General features: G+C 40.9%; 2 protein-coding genes and 1 long non-coding RNA gene across 15 annotated transcripts in view; 1 reads left to right on the forward strand and 2 right to left on the reverse strand.

Moving 5' to 3' along the window:
* The window catches only part of LOC139828320 (uncharacterized), a 66,213-nt gene extending 50,520 nt beyond the window's left edge, over positions 1–15,693 (reverse strand). For 8 of the 9 annotated variants that reach the window (XR_011739831.1, XR_011739829.1, XR_011739833.1 and 5 more), the window contains exons 1-3: positions 15,064–15,693; positions 1,984–2,071; positions 1,397–1,454 (exon numbers count right to left, since the gene is read on the reverse strand). This is a non-coding gene — a long non-coding RNA (uncharacterized lncRNA). The remainder of the gene's footprint in view (positions 1–1,396; positions 1,455–1,983; positions 2,072–15,063) is intronic. The other variant, XR_011739835.1, reaches the window with a different exon arrangement.
* Positions 961–19,060, forward strand: PRG4 (proteoglycan 4). 3 transcript variants are annotated; one of them, XM_065842745.2, is made up of 12 exons: positions 962–1,379; positions 1,970–2,068; positions 4,199–4,321; positions 6,434–6,553; positions 9,364–9,474; positions 10,953–14,621; positions 15,292–15,378; positions 15,573–15,712; positions 16,486–16,642; positions 17,365–17,544; positions 17,750–17,875; positions 18,865–19,060. In XM_065842745.2, exons 2-12 carry the CDS (start codon positions 1,972–1,974, stop codon positions 18,966–18,968), a joined length of 4,914 nt encoding a protein of 1,637 aa, XP_065698817.2. In that variant the 5' UTR covers positions 962–1,379; positions 1,970–1,971; the 3' UTR covers positions 18,969–19,060. The 3 variants fall into 3 exon arrangements, with proteins under 3 accessions (XP_071666675.1, XP_065698817.2, XP_071666674.1); XM_071810573.1 differs by lacking the exon at positions 4,199–4,321 and having other exon boundaries at positions 963–1,379; XM_071810574.1 differs by lacking the exon at positions 4,199–4,321 and having other exon boundaries at positions 961–1,379; positions 17,750–19,060.
* The window catches only part of TPR (translocated promoter region, nuclear basket protein), a 38,455-nt gene continuing 32,081 nt past the window's right edge, over positions 19,009–25,382 (reverse strand). For 2 of the 3 annotated variants that reach the window (XM_065842673.2, XM_065842675.2), the window contains exons 45-51: positions 24,384–24,478; positions 23,636–23,742; positions 22,763–22,858; positions 22,414–22,570; positions 20,791–20,909; positions 20,062–20,160; positions 19,009–19,220 (exon numbers count right to left, since the gene is read on the reverse strand). In XM_065842673.2, the coding sequence (XP_065698745.2) occupies positions 19,165–19,220; positions 20,062–20,160; positions 20,791–20,909; positions 22,414–22,570; positions 22,763–22,858; positions 23,636–23,742; positions 24,384–24,478 (729 nt within the window). In that variant the 3' untranslated portion in view covers positions 19,009–19,164. The remainder of the gene's footprint in view (positions 19,221–20,061; positions 20,161–20,790; positions 20,910–22,413; positions 22,571–22,762; positions 22,859–23,635; positions 23,743–24,383; positions 24,479–25,382) is intronic. The other variant, XM_065842674.2, reaches the window with a different exon arrangement.

Consider the following 25,382-nt stretch of genomic DNA (forward strand, 5'->3'; position numbering starts at 1 on the left):
AGTCAGTTCCACTAAAAACAGCACTGAAGTTCTCGTTATGAGACACATAATATATATTTCATTCTTGAATAAACTTGAATAAACTCCACAAAATTTCAGAGCTTCGAGTTGACTTTTCCACAAAGTAGAGAGTTCTCATAGCAGAGAACCTTGAATACCTCATCAACACAATGTCAGCGCTACCACTTCACGCTTGTCTAAATAACTCTAGAAACTTTAATGAAAATTATATGTGTTCCTAGAGCAACAAAAAAGCATTATTATATTGACTGGAATAATTTAACGAAGTGTGGCTGTGATAAGAAACAATTACTAGGATCTACAATGCAGAAAGATTGAGTGAAACCGCCTCTATTGTGATAATACAGAAATCAGAAAGAAATTCTAGCATAAAAATATGAAAGCTGCAAAATCATTGGACCAAGTGAGGAAAACATTCAAGCACATGTCTAAACCTGCTCCTTTTCAGATGTTGTACATTATTTTCCTTAAGAGACTCAAACTCATGCTTAAGAACTACACTCAATTGGGATCAATGCATATTATACCATGTTTATTCTTTTGGGATAACAGAATTACTTTGGGATTCAAGTAATGTTGTAATACAGAAGTATCAAAGTTCCCTGGCCTTTAGGATAGTTTCTGAAAAAAGATCCCCCCCAAACTCTGAGCATCAGGACCACTCCAAGTTTCAAAGGAAACTTCCTTTAGCTCTGAGAGGGAGTTACAGATAGCCATTTCCAGTACCCTAAATCTGGAACCAAACCCACAAATACCGTTAAAACAATTTATCTCATTCATTTTGATGTTTTACGTGTATTTAATCTATTTGAGATTTGACTAAATTCTTTGATTTCTAGCCAATACCTTGGCAAAATTTCCACTCAGTACTATCTGTTCAGCGCAGAACTGGCAAATTACTTCGGACTGCACAAATTAGATCTCAAAACTCCTTGGAGAAGATACACCATCAGTAGCAGATAATACTGCACAATTTTAAAGCTACACTTGACAAGAAAGAAAATATACTCAGCATTTGCCTAGAATGATTTTTTTTATTGGTATGCAATAATATCTAATGCCTTCCAGATGCATTCAGGACAATTTGTTCACTTCCCTCAGTAATCAAAATGTGTTTTGACTAGCAAGTCCCTATTTAGTTTTTTCTGTAATCATTTTTCTTAATGGGAGTATTTTCCAGATGTTGCATTCGTCTAGTCATCTGGGAGCTCTTCCAGCTCATGTGGAAAGTTTGCTGTCATGAGCTGTCATTGGCGGTTCTGGTTAACAAGCTGTCTAATTAGTTAACCCCAGCGTAGTTACGAAGCAATATATAAGGCATCTGAAACATCACGGAGAGCAGACACATTCTTCGTTAGGTAAGTGCAATACCTACCTCTACTCTGAGCATTTCGATCCAAGTGCTCCTCCGTCTTCCAAAGGAAAATGATGACCTGGAACAGAAAAACCAGGCAAATTTTCCTTTTGAAAGATTTACTTTTATCCTACGTTCCCATTTGACATATTTACAACACTAATACTTCAATGATAGATTTTGGTTTATAAAATTAAGTTGCTTAATAACTAATGTTTTAACAGTATTTCTTTTTATTTGACATTTATATTTATCAGTAGAATAACCTTAGAAACTGTTGCCCTGAAGTGCATCCATGCTAAAAAGCAGAAGACTCTGTCTGTAGCTTTCACATAACAGAATTCTGAAAAATATTACTTCCTTATTTGCTGATAATTTTCCTAGTTTTACTACAAAATTTAACAGTTAACTGACTAATAAGCAAGAGAGAGTTTATGGCATAATTCTAAATTTGCAATTTGTCCTTGAATAATTTCAGAATTAATTTTATGTTATTAAACAAGTATTATGTACAAAGATATGCACTGCATTTTTTAAAAATTATGAACTGATTAACTGAATTGCATGTAGTGATATGAGATTATTTCTTTTTAGGGATGATGTCGTACCTGAAAGTAATGACCATATGGAACATACTCTGCCTGTCCCTGGTGATCCTTTCACTGTCCTTGGTTCAAGAAGTGTCTTCCCAAGGTACTGTAACACACGAAGTGGAAAGGAGGGTGTCTAGGATATCTGACAAATACTAAGAATGCTTCAAATGCATCTTCATAAAAATACTCAGCAGTTCTAGAACTTCGTACTTATTCAGAGAGGCATTATGATTCAGCTTTATCATCACTGAATATTTTCATAAATATATTCTGGTACAGCATGGCCCTCTTTTTTAGAGGAATAACATGAGTATCACACAAAATGCATACGAACCTAACTTCTTTTTCTGCAGGCATGTTCTACAAGATCCTGTTTCCCAGGGATTGACACATTTAGCCCAAGTGATTTGCAGTACAATTCAAGGAAGAATCCAAAATTACAATATCCACCTAATTAGGTTAGAAACATTCAAGGCTCAGTGAAAGGAACGTCTATACCGTACTAAGTGCTTTGCCTTTATTAAAGGCACTGTTATTACTACCACTGAGGCAAATTTTGGCAATCATTCATCTGACAGTACAGATTTTTATTCACTCTCAAACCTCTGTAATTGATTTCTAACTGAAGTCGCACTGTTATGAAGAAGCAGAAGAACTTGCAAGTCCTGTACTGTCACAGTTCTCAAGTAGCTATCAAGTTGTTAGAGTGATAACATTACTTACTGGTAAAAAATAATTTATTACTACTTGATAGTAGAAGACACAAAATTTGCATATTTGAATGGCTCACCAGTGCCCAGAAATGCGATTTGCCCAGCAACTAGAACCAGTTCAGTATTTTCCTTAGAAGTAACTTCATAACTTACAAGTCATGAACCTAAATAAATGAATGAGAAGGCATTACTTTCTGGACTTTTCTATTTTTTTCTTCCCATACGGGAAGAAGGGTGCAATACATTGGGCACATAGTCACAGAGGAAGATGCCTAGCTTCTATTTCCAGCTCCTGTATTAAGAGCCCATTAACTCAAGTCAATTGAATCCTTCATTAATTCCTTAGTCCCACTTCATTATTTGCAAAGAAGTGGTAACAAACATTATACCTAACTGCTGAAAAGCACAATATATGTAACTGTTATCCCATAGTTTTCCTTCATACACACACATATGAAGTGTGTGCTGTTAGAAACTGTCTTTGGTGTTGTGTTATATGTTATCTCTTGTTATTTTCTTCTTGTTCCTCAGTGTTTCAGCTGATAACTGTGTTTTAGCTTGCTGATTGTTCAGCTTCTTTGTTTGTATCCAGGGGCGCTTCACTTGTGGTCCTTCATGTTTTATTTCCAGAAGAAGCTGTTAGCATGTTACGTTAGCAAGGTGTTTGCGTAGGAAGGGGAGGTGCTCCAGGGCGAATATCTGATCTGGCAGCAGAAGGTAGCAAATCACTGCCAACTCAAATGCATGCAGGTTTAAAGCAGAGCTCCTGATGTAACCTGCACCATTTATTATGATCCGGCATCTTCCAACACTACAGCAGTCTAGCGGTAAAGCCATTGTGGGATGACCTTTTATGTTACTCTGCTAATAAATAATTTCCTAATTAACAAACAGAAAGTACTTCATAGAAGATCGCAGGACTAGATCCCAACTGTTCCCAGCCTCAGAGTTGATACCAAATTCTTCTTTGGTCTCAGGGAAGAAAATAATGTAGAGGGCAGGCAGATTTTGAAAACTGCCAATAAAAATGGCTCTGGGGGCCTGTATTTATTATGACAGCGCTCACCAGTTTGCAAGCTAAATTAGTTTTATTTCGTTACTATGTAGAACATTACAAAATGTAAAATGGAGTCTGTCAGGTAGAGCAGGTGCTCACCTATAGCCATACACAGGCTGAATTAAGTCTGCAAAACAATATCGTACCTGGCTGATATACTGCTTATGATAAATCTGCATGGGCTAGTTTGGATGCCAGAGCTGGTGAGGTTGTATTACTGAACCAGTTCTCAGGGTTCATTAACTTCAGGAGGAACAGGATAAATTAGTCTCCAACCTGAGCGCGCTGATGCAAACCACTCAGGAGGGGCTGCACCAGGCCCATGGGTTCTGCAATACCAAATAGCATTCTGTAGGAAAAAAAAAAAAATAGTACTAAACTTCACTACTTTGCTGTTCATCGTTTCCTTACGCACCATTCGGGTTTGGCCACATTTACACCAGTGTTGTGTGATTTTTAGATTTATCAAGCTGTACAGGGAGATGTGGGGAAGGGTATTCTAGAGAGCACGACTGCCAGTGTGATTTTAACTGCCAACACTACATGGAGTGCTGCCCTGACTTCAGGAAGGTCTGCACGGTGGGTAAGTTCCCAAACAAACCCACCCAGTTCCTATCGGCAAAACTTCCCTTCCCATTCGCTCCAACTCCCTCCCACATCTGCGTCTCTCCTCTGAACGCTTAAATGTCTCCTTCAGTTCACCACGTCCTTGTTCTCCTCTCATATGTGTATTGTTCTCCCCCTCAAAAACTCAGTGATAACCTCTTGCAATTCAGAGAAAATTGTGTATCCACAGGTTATCACCAAGAAAAGGATTTTTGCTTTTCAGAAGAGTAGAGCAAGGAGGGGGGAACAGTTTGTCTACTGCTTATTTTCTTCTTCTTAGTGCATTTGTGCTCTATCTGTTTGTCTCTTATACAAAAAAAAAAAAAAAAAAAAAAGAAAAAATGGTAAAAGTAAATCCAGGGTTTTCTGGGAAGAAATTCTGGGACATTCCAACTCAAATTTAAGAAGTGTGGAGGGTGCAGAGTCTAATCCAAAGTCAGAGGGTTAACAGAAATTAACTCTGGATCAGAACCATGTCCAGAGTTTGATGGAAAAGATGGTTGGATGAGTATTATTTTATAGGCAAAACTGTATAGTGTAAATAAATATAGGCACTGCAAACTGGTTTACTGAGAGTTAAAAACATATTTTCCTATGAATAACCCAAGTAAAAAAATATCAGTGATTTAGGTAACTGCAGTTTCTTACACTACACTGTAGTTCTGGAAAGATTACAGGTGTAAAACAAGACTTCTTAGACCCAGCAACAGGGCATCTACATAACATCTTAAGGAAGAGTTTAAGGCTAGAGGAAGTTTTCCATGTTCTACCCTAAATCACTGAATTTGAGCAAGCACAGCAGACACCATCCTTAAAGGACACAAGCTAAGGACTGCTGCTCAATACATGATTAATTCTGACAAAATTAGAGAAATGACATACATTGTTCATGAATAAAGACTGCTCTAACTTTATAAAATAAAAACAATTCTCACTTATGCCTGTGGGATGAAGCCACTGGCATCAGCAGAGTCGCTCCACACCTACACTGGTAGATAGATAGATAGTGATTTGATAGATAGTGATTTAACTGTAAAATATTATTTTATGGCCCGTGTGCCACAAAGACAATAACTTCAGTAGAGACTTATCTACAGAAAAGACACAGGACAAGAATAACAGATTATATGGTAAATTCTGGAAATATAAAGTGATAGTTGTTAGCTCAATTGTGTGAGACAATAAGAATCCTTAAAAAATATCCATTTCAGCTCTAATACCATAATTTCAATTTAACAGTCAACCAAGTACCTATTAAAGGTAGTACTGAAGGTTAATAAATATTACATTGCAATGCAATGTAAAAGTTTAGGGTCAAATTTTGTCCTTGAAAAATACAGCAACCATGATTTGCTGAAGTCTGTAATAGCTGTGAACACACTTTCCAAAACAACATGGTCATTAATATGAAGCAGAAGTACTATCATGACTGAAGCTATCAGAAGTTAACCAATAATGAATTATTAAAAGCATGTGGTTATTAATCATGTCAAAACATGATATACACTCCTTTAGTACTAATAATTTAAGAACTGTATTAAATAGACTGGGATAACATTTCAAAAACAGTAATTTTCTGTAACTCTGCTAACTCTTTCACACAATTAAGTTGTAGTATTTGCCCAGAGACACCAGGTACACTTGGCCATGGCCTATTTAGGAAGTTCTTTTTCAGGAATTCTTTGGCAGACACATCACTCTTGATGCAAAGTGGCACCCTGATGAACACCTTTTGGAAAATCCTAGCCAGAATTTCAATATTACACTATTCTGAGGATAACTGCTATTTGATTAGAGAAATGGAAACCTTCTATGATGGGACCTAGCTAAAGTGAACTCGAAGGGCACTTTTTATCACACTACAAATTCTAAATTCTCTCAATATACTGCAATTGCAAACTGCAGTTGTAGTCGTACAGCCCGACTCAAAACTCCCAATTACACAAACAAGGTCTGGATCAGAGCAGAACAACCACCTGATGTTATGAAGCTGTTCTTCAGCTTAAGCAAGCGACTTCACTGTAGAAAGGTCCCAGCATTAAATAAGAGCTTGCCAAAAATACTAACTCTGTTTTTCTGTCTTAAACAGCACTCTCCTGCAGAGGACGTTGCTTTGAAGCCTTTGAAAGAGGAAGAGAATGCGATTGCGATGCAGAATGTGAGAGATACGGCAAATGTTGCCCAGACTATGCAAAACAGTGTAAAGAGGGTAAGAGATCTCTTTATCACTATATTTTTCCTAGATGTATTTAAATAGAGATGCTTTGCATCATCATGAAACAGTAACAGTGCAGGCTTCTTAGAACACCAGAAGTTAGATACTGAACAAAAACCAACCACACACACAAAGAAAAGTAACAAAACCAAATGTCAAAAATAAACTGGTCATTTTCTCAAGCATGAACACTTTACAGGTGCATAAAGGTAGATATACTGGAGGCCATCACCAAGACACAAATTCTGAGGGTAAATTTTTCTTTTGCACTAGCCTCTTTTAGCATTAGCCATACACTAATTTACTGTAAGAACCATCACCCAGAATACTACCTGTAAGGTCAGGTTTTTCAGGCGCATTTCCACTCATGCTATTTAAATTACACCAATAATAGAGTTCAAGAACAGAATGCTGGGGAGAATGAATAACACCTTGCACTAATAAGTCCAGTTCATCTACAAAAAGGCAGTAATAAAAGAAGGTCCAACTCCCTTAAATTCACCTGCAACCCACTTGAAAGTGGAAAATACCTGCTCCCAGCACTGGGATAGCACTGCTTCGACCTCCAAAACCACTTGCTCTTTGTTACTGCGATCATTGGCAGCATATAGAGAGATCTCCTAGATCCTCCCCATCAGATCCAAAATCAGCCTATCTCACACAGAAACCCATCCTCTGGGGCAAGATGGAGGAACCGGAGGATCTGCCTGCTTAGGAGCTGTTACACATCCACACTGCAGCAAGAGGCACTTAAAGAAAATGCACATGTGACCTTTAGACTGCGATTTCAGTTCAGGGAAGGATTCCTCCGACCCACAGTCACTGTGGTTTATTGTGTCCTTTACTGCAGAACCTGATGGATTTTTCTTAATTGAGCACTCAAGGAGCAGTTTCACCTTCATGTAGGTTCAACAACACTAGCAATTGAATACTAGTCTAGAAAACACCAACAAAATATGTTTAATTCCATCACGCCCTTAAACTTTCTGCTACTTACAGGCCTAAATTCATTTCTATGAATGCACTTAGCAAATATGAATTGGCATCAGGATATTGCCTTCACAGACCAGACACCCTCCAAGGCAGCCAGTTTCCAAAGCGTGCAGGTTAATAAACAAGACAAGCTCTGGATTACCATTTGGTTCACATTACCAACCACTCCCGCTCCCCAGGCACTGGTATAGCAGCTTGGTTTTGCTTCTTGGTTGCATAGTGATTTATACTGCAGTCGATTCTGCATTAAGCATCTTTTAAGTAGATGTCTACAAGAAGATAAATGTCTTGGAATTGTCTAGAGGTGAACTTGCTACCTTTGAGGTTGCTTTACACCTCCCACTTTATGCTGAGTTTAACATGCAAGAATGTTCACAAAAGATGGTTAGCTGTTTCATTTTTTCTTCAGTTCAAACACAATGAAAAGTTAACCAACTGCTGAAAATCTTCAAGTTTCTTCTAGTATTTTAGTTACTTAGCTTTGCTATTTTTTTTTTTGGTAAAAACAAATTCAAAGTGAAACAAAACCCTCAAACCCAAGCCTACCACTGTACTCCAAATTTGAGTATTTTTGCTATGTGTAGGTAACTGAGAAACCTGTTAAACCTTTCGGAACAATGTAATAACTTAAGGCCATGCAGTGAACTTTCATTTTGCTGTTTCTGCATCTTCTCTAAGTTCACAATGTGTGTCTCTCCTATCCTCCAAAAGCCCTTATATCCCCAGAATACACACGCACGCACAGGTAAGGACTGGTCAAACACTTCCCCCTGCCACTATTGACTCCTCTGAAAGCTGGTTCAGCTCTCAAAGTGTTTTTTTTTCAACAATTACAATTTCTCTCCTTTTCTCAACAAAAACCTCAGGATGCAGTCTACCACCCCACCTCATTTGCTTTAAGTGCCAGCTTGCTATAAAAGCAAATCCTTCAATACCACAGTCATCCTCTTACAGAAAAAAAACACTCGTGTGAAAGGTTGATTATATGTACCTATGGCAGTTACCAGCTCCTTCAGTTGGATCAAAAAGATCCTGCAGGTACCCTGAGCTCCGTCACGCTTTTTTCACAACTAACAAGATCCTTCTACAAGGCTATGTTAGCGGGAACAGAGGGACTCACTTTCAATTGTACAATTTGACCCAACAATTAGTTTAAAAATACATATTCTGGCTCTTACTGGATGTAAGTGAAATCCCATGCAAACTTCAGAGTTGGAAAATGTGAGCACAAACCTCCCGTTTCTCCCAAAACTCAGCCTACTAGAAGTTAGCTTAACACTTAGACCTCTTGTTGTTTCTTTGGTCCATGCCTGCTTTATAGCTTCCGTCTCTTCCAAGGAAACAACAGCTTTTAAGATGTCTCTCTGAAATGCTCACTTATGTGCGGAGTTACCACATGTCTGAAGAACAATAATGTAACTAAATCTTCAGGGGATTATCAGAGTAAATGCTTGGCTAATATGGTAGCTCTCAAAGATCCACTATAGTAAATTAGCCCCAAGACATATGTAGTAAAAAATACAAACTGCCAAAAAAAAAATTAGACAAATATTCAGAATGTAGAGCTCCAGTCAGAACTCATCTTTTTCCCACCTCAAAATTCATATTCGCAAAGAATGCCTCATCTCAAACTTGCAGGAAAAAACATTTCTCACATCTGTGATGAAAACACTTAAGAGATCCAAAGTGGTTTTTTTCTCTCATTTTTTTCCCCCTGAAAATACTTTAAAGAATCCTACAGTAACCACTTTCTTCTTATGCAGTTCACACCAAGCACCAATAACATTAACAGATTGTTTTATTTCTTTTAGCACATGCAAAAAAGCCATCACCTACAACTCCTCCACCGACACCGAAAAGCTCACCCAAAAATGAGGAGAAGCAGCCAGAGGAAGTCACGCAGCCACATGAAGTGATGGAAGGTAGGAAAGCACAGGGACAAGACAGGATGGGTGTTACCTGAAGGAACATTAAAGACCATTTTCCTGCTCTGGAAATAGCAAGTCGATGCGAGACATTACCAAGCTTGGAACCACTCGGTTTATAAACTAATTACCTCACCTAGACCTCAGGACACCAAGGGTTCACTTCACACAGATGCTGGAGTGCGGTGATGTCTCCTGCATCTCTATGGGATTTGATCAGACATCTTCCAAAAAAAAGTTACAGGCCATGGTCAGTTTTGGAGCAAGTCCAGAGCTGGAACAGGAAGGGTGTTGTATTTTGGGACAGTGATGAATTGGCAGGACCAGGACGGGAAAGTCTCCTAGCAGGTTTCTCTAGCTTTAATCAAGCCAGGCCTCACGCAGCTTCAAAAAACACAGATAATTTATTTTTTCTGAATGGAAAATATGTTGCTTTCTGTGTTCTCTGATATTCTGTTCCAGTATTTTAAGTGATAACCCGGGAGGTCAGTTTGAACAAGTTAACAAGTATGAAATGAGACTAGAAGTAAATTTTGGCCAATATTTTATACCTTACATTTTTTATTTTTTATCTAAAATTTGAAGTACTTAACCTGTCCTCTGTGGCATCTTTCTATTAAAAAAATCAAGATAGTAGGTCAAATGAAATAAAATTAAGGAAATTCAAATAACCATTAACAGGATCCCACTTGGCTTACAGTATTTTGGACACACGGGGTGGGAGGAAAACGTCTTTCTGTAACATTCTGTTCATACTGCACCATTTCTGCAACACATTTACCCAGGGATTATTTCTCACACTGCAGTATTAGAAATTCTTCCTGTCTGCTGGGAAAGATGCTGCATCAGAGCTGTGATCACCAGCAACAGCTCGGATCTTTTTGGATTTTTATATTTGTTCAGAAGCTGAACAACATGGCCCCAAATCAGATGATGCTGCACTTGGTTTGTTCAGATTTTCAAGAAATAAATACTAATTCAGTTGTAATGGTATACAGCAACAAAGCAGGAGTAACAGAAAAAAACCCTACGTGAAAGAAGAGCTAAACGGTAAAACATCACAGAGATAGGACTCAGTGAGAGATTAAAATGCAGAAAGACTTAGTGTTATTTTTTTCTGAATAAAGCTATAGTAACGATTGTCCTTAAGTCAGTGTAACTACATATACAAATAAAGGAAGTCTTAAAGCTGTAAATCATGAAAGGAAAAACACCCAAGATAAAAAGGAACAATAGGAGATGCAGTCAGGTGTTTGTACTCTGAAAGTCTGATTTCCTCCTATTTCCCTAACTCTACTTTAAAGCTAATTAAGTGCAATTTTATGCAGAAAGCTCTTAGAGCAAAGGCTATAAAAAACAGCTATTACTACTCAAAAGATAAGCAACTATTTCTAACCAGAATAATAAACCAATATGCAACAGGTGCCTGCACTGCAATTCCAATACCTTAATTTAACATCTGTGTATTCTCATAGAGACCGACAGTGCACTGGAAAACACAGTGACCAGTCCTGCTCCAACGACAAAACAACCTGACACAACCACAACAATGGAACCAACTACACCAAGTCCCAAACCCAGTTTACCACCTACAACCACAGAAGAAACAACTACCACAGAGACCACCACAGCTCAGAAAGAGACGCCTGCGACAACAGAGGCACCAACAACCAAAGCTGAGTCTCCCACCACCCCCAAACCTGAAGACACAACCCCAGAGGAACCAACAACCAAAGCTGAGTCTCCCACCACCCCTAAACCTGAAGACACAACCCCAGAAGAACCAACCACTACAGCTGAGTCTCCCACCACCCCCAAACCTGAAGAGACAACCCCAGAGGAACCAACCACCACAGCTGAGACTCCCACAACCCCAAAACCAGAAGACACAACCCCAGAAGAACCAACCACCACAGCTGAGTCTCCCACCACCCCCAAACCTGAAGACACAACCCCCGAGGAACCAACCACCACAGCTGAGTCTCCCACCACCCCCAAACCTGAAGACACAACCCCAGAGGAACCAACAACCACAGCAGAGTCTCCCACCACCCCCAAACCTGAAGACACAACCCCAGAGGAACCAACAACCACGGCAGAGACTCCCACCACCCCCAAACCTGAAGACACAACCCCAGAGGAACCAACAACCACGGCAGAGTCTCCCACCACCCCCAAACCTGAAGACACAACCCCAGAGGAACCAACAACCACGGCAGAGTCTCCCACCACCCCCCAACCTGATGAGACAACCCCAGAGGAACCAACGACCGTGGCTGAGTCTCCCACCACCCCTAAACCTGATGAGACAACTCCTGAAGCTACAGAGGCATCAACAACAAAAGCTGAGTCTCCCACCACCCCCAAACCTGAAGACACAACCCCAGAGGAACCAACAACCACGGCAGAGTCTCCCACCACCCCCCAACCTGAAGACACAACCCCAGAGGAACCAACAACCACGGCAGAGTCTCCCACCACCCCTAAACCTGAAGAGACAACCCCAGAGGAACCAACAACCACGGCAGAGTCTCCCACCACCCCTAAACCTGATGAGACAACTCCTGAAGCTACAGAGGCATCAACAACAAAAGCTGAGTCTCCCACCACCCCCAAACCTGAAGACACAACCCCTGCAGCCACAGAGGCACCGATGACAGAAGAATACTATCTGACCACTGATAAGGTTGAAGATATGACCCCTGAGGCCACAGAGGAACTAATGACTGAAGCAGATCCTCCTACCACCGCCAAAGCAGAAGACACAACCCCTGAAGTCACAGAGGTACCAACAACCAAAGCTGACTCTCCTACCACCCCCAAACCAGAAGACACAACGTCTGGACCCACAGAGGCACCAATGACAGAGGCAGATGCTCCCACCACCGCAAACGTTGAAGATATGACGCCTGAGGCCACAGAAGAATTAATGACTGAGGCAGATGCTCCCAACACACCAAAACTTGAAGATACAACCCCTGAAGCAACAGAGGAGCCAACAACTAAAGCTGAGTCTCCCACCACCCTCAAACCTGAAGACACAACCCCAGAGGAACCAACGACCACGGCAGAGTCTCCCACCACCCCCAAACCTGAAGAGACAACCCCAGAAGCACCAACAACCATAGCTGAGTCTCCCACCACCCCCAAACCTGAAGACACAACCCCAGAGGAACCAACGACCACGGCAGAGTCTCCCACCACCCCCAAACCTGAAGACACAACCGCAGAGGAACCAACGACCACGGCAGAGTCTCCCACCACCCCCAAACCTGAAGACACAACCCCAGAGGAACCAACAACCACAGCAGAGTCTCCCACCACCCCCAAACCTGAAGAGACAACCCCAGAGGAACCAACGACCACAACTGAGTCTCCCACCACCCCAAAACCAGAAGACACAACCCCAGAAGAACCAACAACTACGGCAGAGTCTCCCACCACCCCCAAACCGGAAGAGACAACCCCAGAAGCACCAACAACCACAGCTGAGTCTCCCACCACCCCCAAACCTGAAGACACAACCCCAGAGGAACCAACAACCACAGCTGAGTCTCCCACCACCCCCAAACCTGAAGACACAACCCCAGAGGAACCAACGACCACGGCAGAGTCTCCCACCACCCCAAAACCTGAAGACACAACCCCAGGGGCACCAACAACCACAGCTGAGTCTCCCACCACCTCCAAACCCGAAGACACAACCCCAGAGGCACCAACGACCAAAGCAGTATCTCCTACCACCCCCAAACCTGAAGAGACAACCCCAGAGGAACCAACGACCACGGCAGAGTCTCCCACCACCCCCAAACCTGAGGAGACAACCCCAGAGGAACCAACCACCACAGCTGAGTCTCCCACCACCCCCAAACCTGAAGACACAACCCCAGAGGCACCAACGACCAAAGCAGCATCTCCTACCACCCCCAAACCTGAAGAGACAACCCCAGAGGCACCAACGACCAAATCAGCGTCTCCCACCACCCCCAAACCCGAAGAGACAACCCCAGAGGCACCAACGACCAAATCAGCGTCTCCCACCACCCCCAAACCCGAAGAGACAACCCCAGAGGCACCAACGACCAAATCAGCGTCTCCCACCACCCCCAAACCCGAAGAGACAACCCCAGAGGCACCAACGACCAAAGCAGCGTCTCTCACCACTCCCAAACCTGAAGAGACAACCCCAGAGGCACCAATGACCACGGCAGAGTCTCCCACCACCCCTAGGGTCAAGGTTACCACTCCTGCAGCTGCCACCACGGCCATACAGAAAACTTCACCTACCAAAGTGACAACTACTGCCCCTGCATCAGTCACGGCTGCTAAAAAATCCACCACCACTCCGAGGAATGAGGCAGTCACGACAACGAGGAAGGAAACTCCCACACCTGGAGCAGACAGCACAGTTTCAGAAACAACAACAGAGAAGAAAATCACAACTCCTGCACCCAAAGTAGCAACCAGCACAACTGCAAAGGCGAAGAGCGCTACTACTCCTACAACCACAGTGCCAACAACTAAAATAGAAACAACCACAGTGAACAAAGAGATAACAACACCCAAGAAAGACAAAACTACTGTGCTTAAAGACATTATAACAAGCAGGAGAGACACAACTACTGTAACAATGGTGGTAACAGCTAAACCAGATGATAATCTGAGCACAACTGCCAAAACAGATGCAACTCCTAAACCCAGGGAGATCGTGACAACAACTAAAAAGGACACAACTATGGGAACTAAGCAGCCGGTAACAGCAGCAGCTGCAGGGAGCACAGGCACTACTAATGTTGTAGAGACAACAGCTGGTAAAAACGAGGTACCAACCAAAGAAACCAGCATCACACCTGAAAAAGAAATGCAAGATGCCACTGAAACGTCACCTAGTATTGAGAAGGGAGAGGAAACCACACCTACTAAAGAGACCGCTACAAGAGAGAAGAAAGACACGATAGAAGAAATGTTTGTTGTTTCTAAAGGGACGTCCAAGCCCGCTATACATTTCCAGGAGGTCACTGACACCAGAGATGAGCCTCGGCCAGCAGAACCCGAAACTCTGCCAGCAGAAGAGGAGCCCGAGATGAACAACAAGCCTTCAATACAAACTGCGGACCTGCCGGTTTTCACTGGAGAAACACAAGGTAATTGCACCCCAAAATGTACAAAAGCACCAGTAATTCCACCAGAGCTTGACCTGCCGTTTTGCGGTCACGCACAAAAATATCACACGACACAGACAAGAAGCCTTTTCCTTGTATTCTCTTTCCTCAGTGCTTTTTGCCACAATCTTTTTCATATCTTGGTTTTTGTTTTTGTTTGTGTGTTTTTTCTAATCAGATATTGCCCCCTGGTTCTCTGGCATTTTATTCCAAAACAGATTCAACGTTTCTTTGTATTTAACGGAAAGTAAATGTTTTTTTTTAAGAAGGGGGAGGGCAAACCCGTTAGAGAAGCTTGGAGAAACACCAAGTAAACATCCCGGACCATTAAGAAATTAAATGAAGGCCATAGCACATGATGCATTTATAGGTCTTTTTCTGAATCACGGGGACTACGGTAAACAACAAACAAAGATATCCATACCTGGTCAGGTAAACGGCTGGTCTTGAGCTCCTGGGACCAGAACACCAGAGCCAAACTTTCCAAAGATGTCTTTTAAATGAGTAATTAAACTTTTTGCATGAGAAGTGCCGGGCAGAGCAGCTGTGGGACCTGCCCCGTGTGGCGGCCCCGGCGCTGCTGCGGTAACGCGGCTCCTGAGGTAAACGAGGCTCCTGAGGTAACGCGCGCTCTGCCCCGTGTGCTCCGCAGCCATGAGCGACGAGAAGGACCTGTGCAGCGGGAAGCCGGCGGATGGCATGGTGGCCCTGCCCAACGGCACCCTGGCTGTCTTCCGAGGTAAGGTAGTCTCCCCCGGGCCCGGCCGCAACCTTCCGAGGCCCCACAAAGCCCCGGTCGCGCCTCAGTGCTGCCCGCGGGGCGCGAACCGCGTTCCCGCCTCGGCTGAGGGCGGGAGGGTGGGGGGTCCCTCGCCTCCAGCGCCATCCCCGCCGTTCCCCCGGTCTCTCACCGCCGCTCCTCCTTCACAACAGGACACTACTACTGGCTGCTGAACGGCCGGACCCCGCCGACCACCAACCCCCGGCGGATCCGCGACGGCTGGGGCATCCCGTCCCCCATCGACGCCGTGTTCTCCAGGTGCAACTGCGACGGCAAGACCTTCTTCATCAAGGTGGGCAGCCCTCCCTCCCCTCCTCTCCAAAAAGGTACAGGTGTTGAAACGCAGCCCCGCAGAGAAGGAGCCTCGTGTTGCACGTTTTACAGAAAAAAATTGGCATTTTTCAACGGGGTGGTGGGTTTAAAATCCTGTGGGTGAAGTGGTGTCTCTTCCCCAGACCTCTTGAGGTGGCACTTTTGGGAAAAACCTCAATTCTGTAGTTTTTTTCCCCGATAGGAGACAAAGTATTGACAGAATAACTGGTGATTGAGTAATATTTACATATGAGCCACCCTTAGAAAAACCAAGCTCTTTAAACTATGAGTATTTTATAATGCTTTTCCCTTGCACAAACATGGCCTGAATTTGTTCCTAAATACATTTATTTCCCTTCCTGAAAGATGACGATAATGAAATGCACCCACTTCATTAAAAACATTATACAGTTATTTCCCAATTTAATAATTCAGTCCTGGCATTCAAGCAGCTTTTTCTATCAGTGGAAATTTAAGAGATTTCAAAAGCAAACTGCTTTGTTCAGTAACCACTTTTAACAGTTCATTTCCAAGATAAATCTATCCCTACTCCAAAATAGCTACTGCAGAAGGTATTTTATGAAGTTGTAGCATTTATTTTTCCTGGTTTTAATAGATGTAGGAGTGCTTCCAGTCAGTTTTACAATTTAGTTATCAAAATGCTAGTGTTGCCATTATTTTTAATGTCTATGTTGAAGTTTAATTACCAAGAATGAATTTCCTCTAAAGCTCATTTTTTCCTTAAATCACCAGGGTCCACTTTACTGGCGTTTCACCAACGGTGTTATGGATAAAGGGTATCCCAAACCTCTTGCCAACGGCTTCGCAGGGCTAAGTGGGAAAATTGTAGCAACCCTCCCTGTGGCAAGATACCAGAACAGACCAGAATCTGTTTATTTTATCAAAAGAGGTATGTCTTGTATTTCAGAAGTTCACAGATGATCAAAAGGTGAATGGCCTTAGGAATAAAACACCATTTCTGTCTTGCCTGAAAAACTGATCTCTTTCAAAAACAGAAACGTAAATGGTGTCAAAGTGTGCAAATGGTCAAAAAGTTGCCTAAAGCTTTAAAATTTTGTATTGGCACTCACAGATCTTTAAGTGCATTTAAAAAAAGACAGAAGAAGGGACAGAATCTGGCATTATAGCAGACAAACATTAAAATAACTTTTATCTGATGCTAAAACTATTTTAGTCTCAAGTAGAGAAAGAAAGGCTTTAACCTGACTAGTTTGTAACTATGTATGGATATCTCCCTATTTCTTATTTCATATTTTAAATTAATGCAGTTTCCTTATCTTGCTACAATGACTGTGATGACCCTGCGCAGGAGGTGTCACTACACCTAGAAGCAAATGTTTGATTTAGATAGCGAGGCTTTTTTAATCTCAAAATATAGGAACAGATATAAAAAGCTGAAAGCTGCCAGAGCTGCAGTAAAATGATGCTACTGATTTTTCTGCATGTAACTTAGTGATGACATTTTTATATCTGACTTACCTGGTGGTTTGGTGGTTTTTGTTTTGGTTATGTTTTGTGTGTGTAGTTGTGTTTGTTTTGAAACACAAAGTGAGTTTTTTGTGTGGGTTTCTGTTTGTTATTTTAACCAAATGAAACAAATGTCTATTTTAGATGGCAACATGCAACAGTACGTGTACAAACAGGAACCAGCCAAGCAGTGCCAGCGAAGGGCGCGGGTTACCATACGGTACCCAGCTTTTGTCCCAAGGCTCGTCATAAGGAGACGCATCCAACGTGCAGTGAGAATTCCAACTGTTATTCGGACTGTCAGAATCGACCCACATCCAGCTGGTAACTTCCGTTTATTAAGTTTCTTTTACACAACTATTTCATCTTAGTAGCTTCTGAAACACAACATTGTCCCATATTTTTTTAAACATAATACTTTTAAAAATTTTAATCCAGTTGATCTCCCTTGATATAGATAATACAAGCAAATAACAGCTCACAGCAGACACTGCGACACCTCCTAACTTCAGCGTTCTTTTGCTTGCAGGAGTTTTGCGGAAGGAAATCAAAGTGACAGCCTACTGGAGAGGGCTCCCCAAAGTAATTCATTCGACAATAGCACTACCCAACTACAATAAGCCAGACGGCTACGATTATTATGCCTTCTCCTACAGTAAGTGACAGCTAATACAAGGTTCTAGAGACCTCAAAAGCCCAGGGGATGGGGAAGAAAGATGCCCACAATCTCTCAGCTTTCCGAAGTGTGAGGTTCTCACTTGTGGTTCTGCAAGACTAATTGTAAGCGCTACTAAAAAGTCCTGAGCATCAAAATGTTGCCTGCAATGGAGAGATGTTTCTAAAAAAAATTAAGTTACAGGACAACTAGCAGCAACAATGTACAACGATTCAAACTAGCCAGTCGCGGAATGCGTTGCCATAAGAATTCAGGCTTATAAAGTGAAAAAAAACCTGACACTTAAATGCAGAATGTATTAATGATATTATAGATTGAAATCCTTGGACCACTAATACATCAATAGTTTTTTCACCATGGAACTACATTTCTGACAAAACAAAAAAGGGAGGGATGTGAGCCACTTTGCTTCACAGGAGAAAATACTTTATGATCCCAGATTAGGCAGGTCCTTTCCCTCTAGCCAGGATCATGTAAATGCATTCCTCAGAATTTTCTGGATTATTCAGAAAAAAAAAAGAGCTCTAGGAACTAGATGTATCCAAATACAGGATACTAAACTAAGTCTCTGCCAGTATGACCTAGTTCTGACCTTAGCACAGGCCAATTCACACTCGGGGACCAGAGTTCCCACTTTTGTAGTCAGTTCAGGATCGCTTGTTTGATTTCCAAACTCTTAAGACTATTTCTGTGCTCCAGCAGTAGTATAGTATTATTCCCTACTCTCTGTTCTTGGAACAGATTTAATTATTAGCAGTACTGTAAAGCCTAGCTAAACACAGAAAAGGACACTTAAAGTCGAGGACAAAAATTCATTGTTCTATCCTCTCAATTCCATACATGTACATGGAATTTAAAATCTTTTATTTATGCCTAAATGAAACCAAAAGGAAGGTTTTACCTTCAAGATTCTTTCCACGTACTAGATGTAGCTTCTGGAATTTAATTCCGACCTGTCTTCATTTCAGATCGGTACTACAGTTTGGATGTTGGCAGAAGAATAGCAAGACCTGTTACAGCTCTCACAGGAAAGACCGTAACCAAGGACTGGTACAACTGTCCTAGCAAGTGATGCACAGCAGAGGACTTTGAAAAAAGATGCCATTTGAATGTTGACATTTTGTCTAATTTTATTAATAAAGACATCGAAGTGTGTGCACACAATTCTAAGTATAAAACGCTGCTTTAAGCTCTGGCTTCATGACACTAAAGCAATCACAGGCAAACTGGCACTTTTGTATGAACAGCTGTAATTACTTTACAGATCATTAATTGATGTTGCCTCTGTTTAGGCCTCCTCTGCCTCCCATTGCATGAGTTACACCTGTGTTGGGAAGAAAAAAAAGACAAAAACCAAACAACAAATGCATTAATATAAATCCTTTCACCCTTTTAACCAACCATTGGTACATGTGATACTTCACTTTTCTGTTGAGAATTGCTCCTTTCTGGTAACATTTGAGCTGCCCTCCCTCTCCTTATGTTATTAAACAAATAGTGATAGGACTACAAAGAACATCGATCCTACATCTGCCTCCTCACTTTTTTTTTTTCCTTTGTAATAACAGACACCTGTATTTCAGTGCTAGTATCAAGTCTTGTACAATGTTAAAATAATGCCAACCCAAATATAACTCATCTAAGGATTTTTCTTAATTCAAAAGTTGCAAACAACAGTTTATTGTTGTGGTTTAACTCCATATCGAATTCCAAAAATCTGTAATACTTCCATAAACTTCATTTTTTAATTGACATAAGACATGGTGATATAATATCTAGAAACTTTGATGTACCAAATGGGAAACTGACATGCAATGTTAAAAAACAAAGATTTCTAAACTTATGTCCTAACATTTAAAAAAATCTTTGAAAACTTTATAAAATTCACGACCTACTGCCATTTACTTCCTGTCCACTGCTAAGAACCAAGTGCCACATAAGAAGAAAGTTTGCCTGTCTAAACAATGCTCAGACTAACATACTAAACCGAAACTACAGAGCTCTTAGGGTAGCACATTGGAAGTTAGGGCAGGGATGCTGTATTACTCAGTGTCTTAGAAGCAAATGTAGCCATATAAAGTAGTACTTCATATATGGTCCCCACAGGAAGAAAGTACTAAAAACTGTTTGAAAAAGGCTGAATTTGAGCAACCACCACCACTTACCTCTCTGTCTGTTGAACTGGCGACCCCGAACACCAGTTCTCAACGTCGGTGGCTGAAGTCGGACACGGCGAAACGGCTTCGGCTGATTGCTGCTTGTGTCTGAAGAAGTGGAAATGCAGAAAAGAACGTCTGTGTCTAGTGCTGTTTCTCAATGTTTACATGATTTGATATGCATCGTGCTCTCAAATTTTACTTCAAAATTCTGAAGGTGCATCCTTATTTCATTCACACCTTCTCTGATGTAAATAAAAGCCTTAAAACAAGTCAGTTTGGGACTTCTTTTATCACCCACACTATTAAATTGGTAACTCAACTGTGATTTACTTACTCTTTGAATGAAAAATATATTTTTTAATCTAACATCAAACATAACCGTGGATAGAATCACCGAAGTATTAAGTTGGTGCAAAAGTAAATGCGGTATTTGCATTGTTGAAATTTGCTGTTTGATATTGGAATACATTCTTAAATTTAAGTGTGGTTATGTTATACATAATTTTAATGCACTTTTCAATCTATCAATAACTTTTGCCCCTTTAAGCATTATTCTTACTCCAGCCTACTCCAGTTACTGCAGTCCAAGCAGAAATTCTTTGCTGTTAAGACTACAGTCATAAAAATGTAATGATGCTCCAGGAGTTCTGTCTTATTTTGTGTATCTTGGCTACAAGCAGTGCTTGACGCTGGTCCGAAAGTACGAAATAATTGCTTCCAGCAATTAAGCCCTACCTGCAGATGAACTAGAAGGAGGATCTTGACTAGTTGAAGGAAGATCTGACTCATCAGATGCCTGAACAGATTCTTCTTCTTGCTGGCTATCAATTTCTAGGCCTGCTTCTGAAGTAATTCTGCAAAAGAAGGAAGAAAAACATCTAATTATATTCTCATCGTTTCAAAAAGCTGAGGAAAAAAGGATCACCTTAAAGCAGACAGATTCCCGTGCAAATGTCTTTCCCCAGAAATTCTCCCTGGTTTTATTCTGTTTTCTTGTGTTCCCCCTGCCTAAATCATGAGAGATTTATCTGGACTGTAAAAAATAACAATGTAATTTCCTTGATATGCAGCCCACTCCAGATGCACATTCAACACATTAATTGTATCTCGGAGAAGGTCATAGAAGCTATTTAATAACTAAAAAAACCTGACGTGATGGTGGTGTGTATATTTAGACAGGAAGAATGAAGCAGGTGGACCGCAGTAATTGGTTATGCCTAAAGACCACTCCTGGGTGCAATACCTACGTTATTCGGACTCTGTCTTCAAAAGATAAAAGCCTAAAAGCATTATAGGGCTGGTAAAAATCAATTAAACATTCAATTTAGTTTAAATGTAGCTCACTTTTCGGTATACTTTTTATTTACCTTGATTAGTATATAAAAACTGTTAGAAGATGATAACCAAAAGTACACTGTTCCCTAAGAACTGACTTGCTCTCCCACCAAGCTAAAAGCCTGGTCCTAACTAAGGATTGCTTCACGAATCATTTAGTTTCTCTACAGATACACTTCTAATTCACTGAAGATTAAATATTTTGTAAGAAACAAATATGCGATTGTAACATCAGAATTTCCATCCTACGCTCTAACTACTCGCAGGCAGACTTGCAGTCCAAGTTGGTGCTGCATCAGAAAACTGGGGGGTGTATTTAACTTGCAGTGGGAACATTTCATTTTTCTTATGACCAAACCTTCCGCAATCCGTAGATGAAAGCATAGGTAAATTGTGAACTATACATTTTTTATAATTATGTACCCAATAAAAATCAAAAGCAAAATACAGTATGAAATGATAACGTGTCCCCTTTTAGATTTGGAATGTATTTGATCATAATAAAAATATAGCAATTACTATAAGTATTAAAAACTGCACTTGAAAAGTAGAAGACAATATCATTGTCTATGAAATTCTTAAAAACTGCTTATTCTCTTCCTTTGTGCTCCATCTTTTGTACTTTCACTGCCCAAACTGAATGACTTCATTGCAGATCCTTTGTAGCAAGAAGTGATTTTCTCTACTAACGAACAGAAATGCTTTAGCCTTTATTCTACAAACTCTAGTCCTTCAAAGTGGGGCCTTAACTCTCAGTGTCTGACTACTACAGAGACCTCCACATTCTGAAAAAATAAAGAAATCATTATTTCTGGTGACGTTTTAGCTATGCTAAATAATAAGAAGAAAATCTTTGGGTTTAGAAGAAAAGGTCAGATTGTACTACCTCCCAAAATTACTAAATCCTCTTTCAGTCGTCCTTCCTACCAGAATAAGTTAAACTTGAAAATGAATTGCAGGCACGCTTGGATGACAAACTATCATGATGTCAAGTCTCAGTGAACCAAACAAGTCACAGTTTACCCTTCAGACTCGGCCTCTGCAAAAACTTCGTCCCCGTCATCGCCCGCTCCAGGCTCTGTGGTGGTGGACAGGTTGCCGGTAGATGTGGTCACCATGGGGACAGACTGAGAAGCGTGCTCTGAAGCATCGGCTGATGCACTCTCGGTAAACACTGTCACTGTACATGAAAGGTAGTTTAATAAACATCGACTTAGTTTAAATTTCCTACAGAAAACCTTTGGAAATCAAAAGCACATCGGGGGAAATACTCCCAACATAGCAATAAGTGTTATAACAATAACTTAACTATTTTCTGGAAAAGTCAAGGTTTCCAGCCTTTACTTCAGCCTGAAAATGTCTTGTCGCTTACCTGGTGCTGCTACTTGTAAAGGTGTTGTGGGAACGCTGCGACCACCCGATTCTTCCTCATGAGCAAGGAATAGTGGGGTTTCATACATTCCTAAACCTGCAACACAAAGTTTTAGTGACAAATAAAATAGCCAGCTAAAAATTAGACCAACTGTCTTCTCTCTGTGCACTTGATGAAGTCCAGTGATTTGTACTTAAAAATGGAGATTGTTATTTTAAGTTGTTTTGACTTACTGCCAGAGCTAATTATAATTTATTAGAAGGTAAAACCTTGATGAAAATATATTTGTTTTACTTCTATCCTTTTCTTATGTGCTTGTTTTGCTGTGAGCTTTCTTCTTTTCTTGTGACCATACCCACTCTGTGCTGATGGGGATACAGGGGAAAATGACTGATTCATGATAACAAAACCAATATAGACCAACTGCCTGACCATCTCTTAGCAAGTAAGGCTATATCCCAAAGATTTCTTTGCATTTGCTGTTATTTCCTATTATTTTACTACAGGAAAGCTACGATCAACAGTAAAATTGAAGTTGAAACCCATTCCTTCAATATTTAATTTCTCATTAAATGAAGTTCCTTGTGTCCAGCGGGCAATCTGTGCTGCATAAAATTCCGGTTTCTCTGGTTCACAAGCCTGCTGTTCCTACCCAGAGAAGCATTCCACTTTAAAAATCATTACAAACAGAAGCTCAGCAGTTAGGAGGAAACTCCTTTTTCCTTTCTGTTAGTCTCTCTCTGCTGACAATTACTTAGGATTCACAGGTTTCCACACTTCAACAAGCACTCGAAGTAGAACTGCATTTTATTGACTATATTATTTGTTTTTCTCTCTAGCAACCACAGAAAGGAAAGTAGAGAACTGGTTTACCTCCTTGCGATGCAAGTTGACCAAGATCTGAGTGACTCGAGCTGGTTTGGGGCATATCTTCAGGGGGTCCAAATCTGAACCTAGGAACTCCAGCTACCTGGGGGGAACTATCAGAATAAACATGTAAGGAATTCTGCAATGTTTCAGGTCATTTGGGGAGCTGTGGGGGAGCCAGAACGCCAGCTGACCAAAACAAGAGAACATATTATGCATGAGACAAAATGAATTAACACTAACCATAAAATCAGCTAAACTACTGCTAATTAAATAGCAATTAGTTTCTCAAACTGATCTGCACTGCATCCGAAGTCAGTAAAACAATCCTGAGGACAATATTCTTGACTTAAGTCATCCTACAAATTCTCACAATTTTAAGTGGATTGCTGAATCACCCCAAATCAAAGTGATAATTTTTCCTATTGTATTGGTAATACTAGGGGGCAGGGAGTGGAGGGCAAAGAACAGGAAAGGAAATTAAACAGAAGAACCTATGTTTTTTTATTAATCTCTTCTCAAGTCAGTACATTACAATACATTGGAGATTATCTGCCTCCTGATTTGCTGATGAGTTTCAGGATACACAGTTCAAATAACGATTACTTATCAGCAGATGCAGTCATCTATCATAATACTTCGCACATTTTAACACGTCACTCCAATCATAAGTTCATTTAATTTGAATTTATCTTCATTCCACTGCAAAATGGAAAGAAATAGCTGCCTCATTCTTTTCTTTACATCTACTTACTGAATGGCTTCTGCAAACCCATCTGTACGATGTGGAACTACAAGAGTTGGCGTGCTTGGAACCGTTCTGTCCTCATCATCAAAGAAGTGCTGCTGCTGGAGAAAAAGAGGCTGATATGAGCGCCTACAATGTTATTTCCGGTTTCTACCAAGCTAAGTTAAAGGTTAGTTTGCTTTTTTTCCACATTGTCCAGCAAAGCAAAGATTTATCCCTAACAAAATTCTTGCCCGGTTTCAGACGTCTAAATCTGAGCTTGTTTCATAGACTGCTCGTACAGGTGATGACAAACACCAAATCCAACCAAAATAAAACCGACATATGTGCAGGTCACCCATCTTTCAAAGGATTTTCAGTCGTCTACTCCATGAGACCATCCTACCATCTAAGCGCGACATCTTCCTGTTGACTACGAAGCAATCTTAGGGTGACGCATTCATAAACGGATACGAGTCATCTGTATTTATCTGGATTGCTGTAATGTACTGAGCATATGGGATTTTTCAGAGTGTGAATCAAATCGTCTGTTCCCTATAGATTTGTGTCCTGAGCTGATGCCTTTGATCTCAGAAAAGATACTTCTTTTTAGTCAGTCTCTCCCTCCTCCCTCACTGAGCATTTGTTCTGAAAAACAGAGCTGAAGTTGAATAAAGGGTTGGAAACTACCTCAAAGAGACAGACAGAAAGCATAAATTAGCCTTGCTAATCCTTACGGATGAGGTTGAAAACATTTAATTCATTTTTCCATCCACTTCAAAAGACTGATTCTAAAAACAAGTAGTTAAAACCATCCTGGACAAAAGGAAATTCAAGCTCTTTTGAAGAGCTTTAGCTCCTGGGACTTTTCTAGTGCCTTTCATTAATACAGAAATTAACAGGTCTAAGATGCTATCTGCAAGGCTACGGAAACCATTCCACCCCTCAAGTCAGCAGCTAAACTTCTTAGAAAAAGAAAACAGACCCCAAGAGTTATGAATGTTCCTTCAATGCAGATTTTTCGTA

Source organism: Patagioenas fasciata, chromosome 6 (assembly GCF_037038585.1).
Source record: "Patagioenas fasciata isolate bPatFas1 chromosome 6, bPatFas1.hap1, whole genome shotgun sequence".
Lineage (NCBI taxonomy): Eukaryota > Metazoa > Chordata > Aves > Columbiformes > Columbidae > Patagioenas > Patagioenas fasciata.

Coding starts and splice junctions, on each gene's coding strand:
- PRG4 (XM_065842745.2), top strand. CDS start 1,972: ATGATGTCGTACCTGAAAGTAATGACCATATGGAACATACTCTGCCTG. Junction 6,554..9,363: donor TGCAAAACAGTGTAAAGAGG/GTAAGAGATCTC, acceptor TATTTCTTTTAG/CACATGCAAAAAAGCCATCA. Junction 17,545..17,749: donor AATCGACCCACATCCAGCTG/GTAACTTCCGTT, acceptor TTTTGCTTGCAG/GAGTTTTGCGGAAGGAAATC.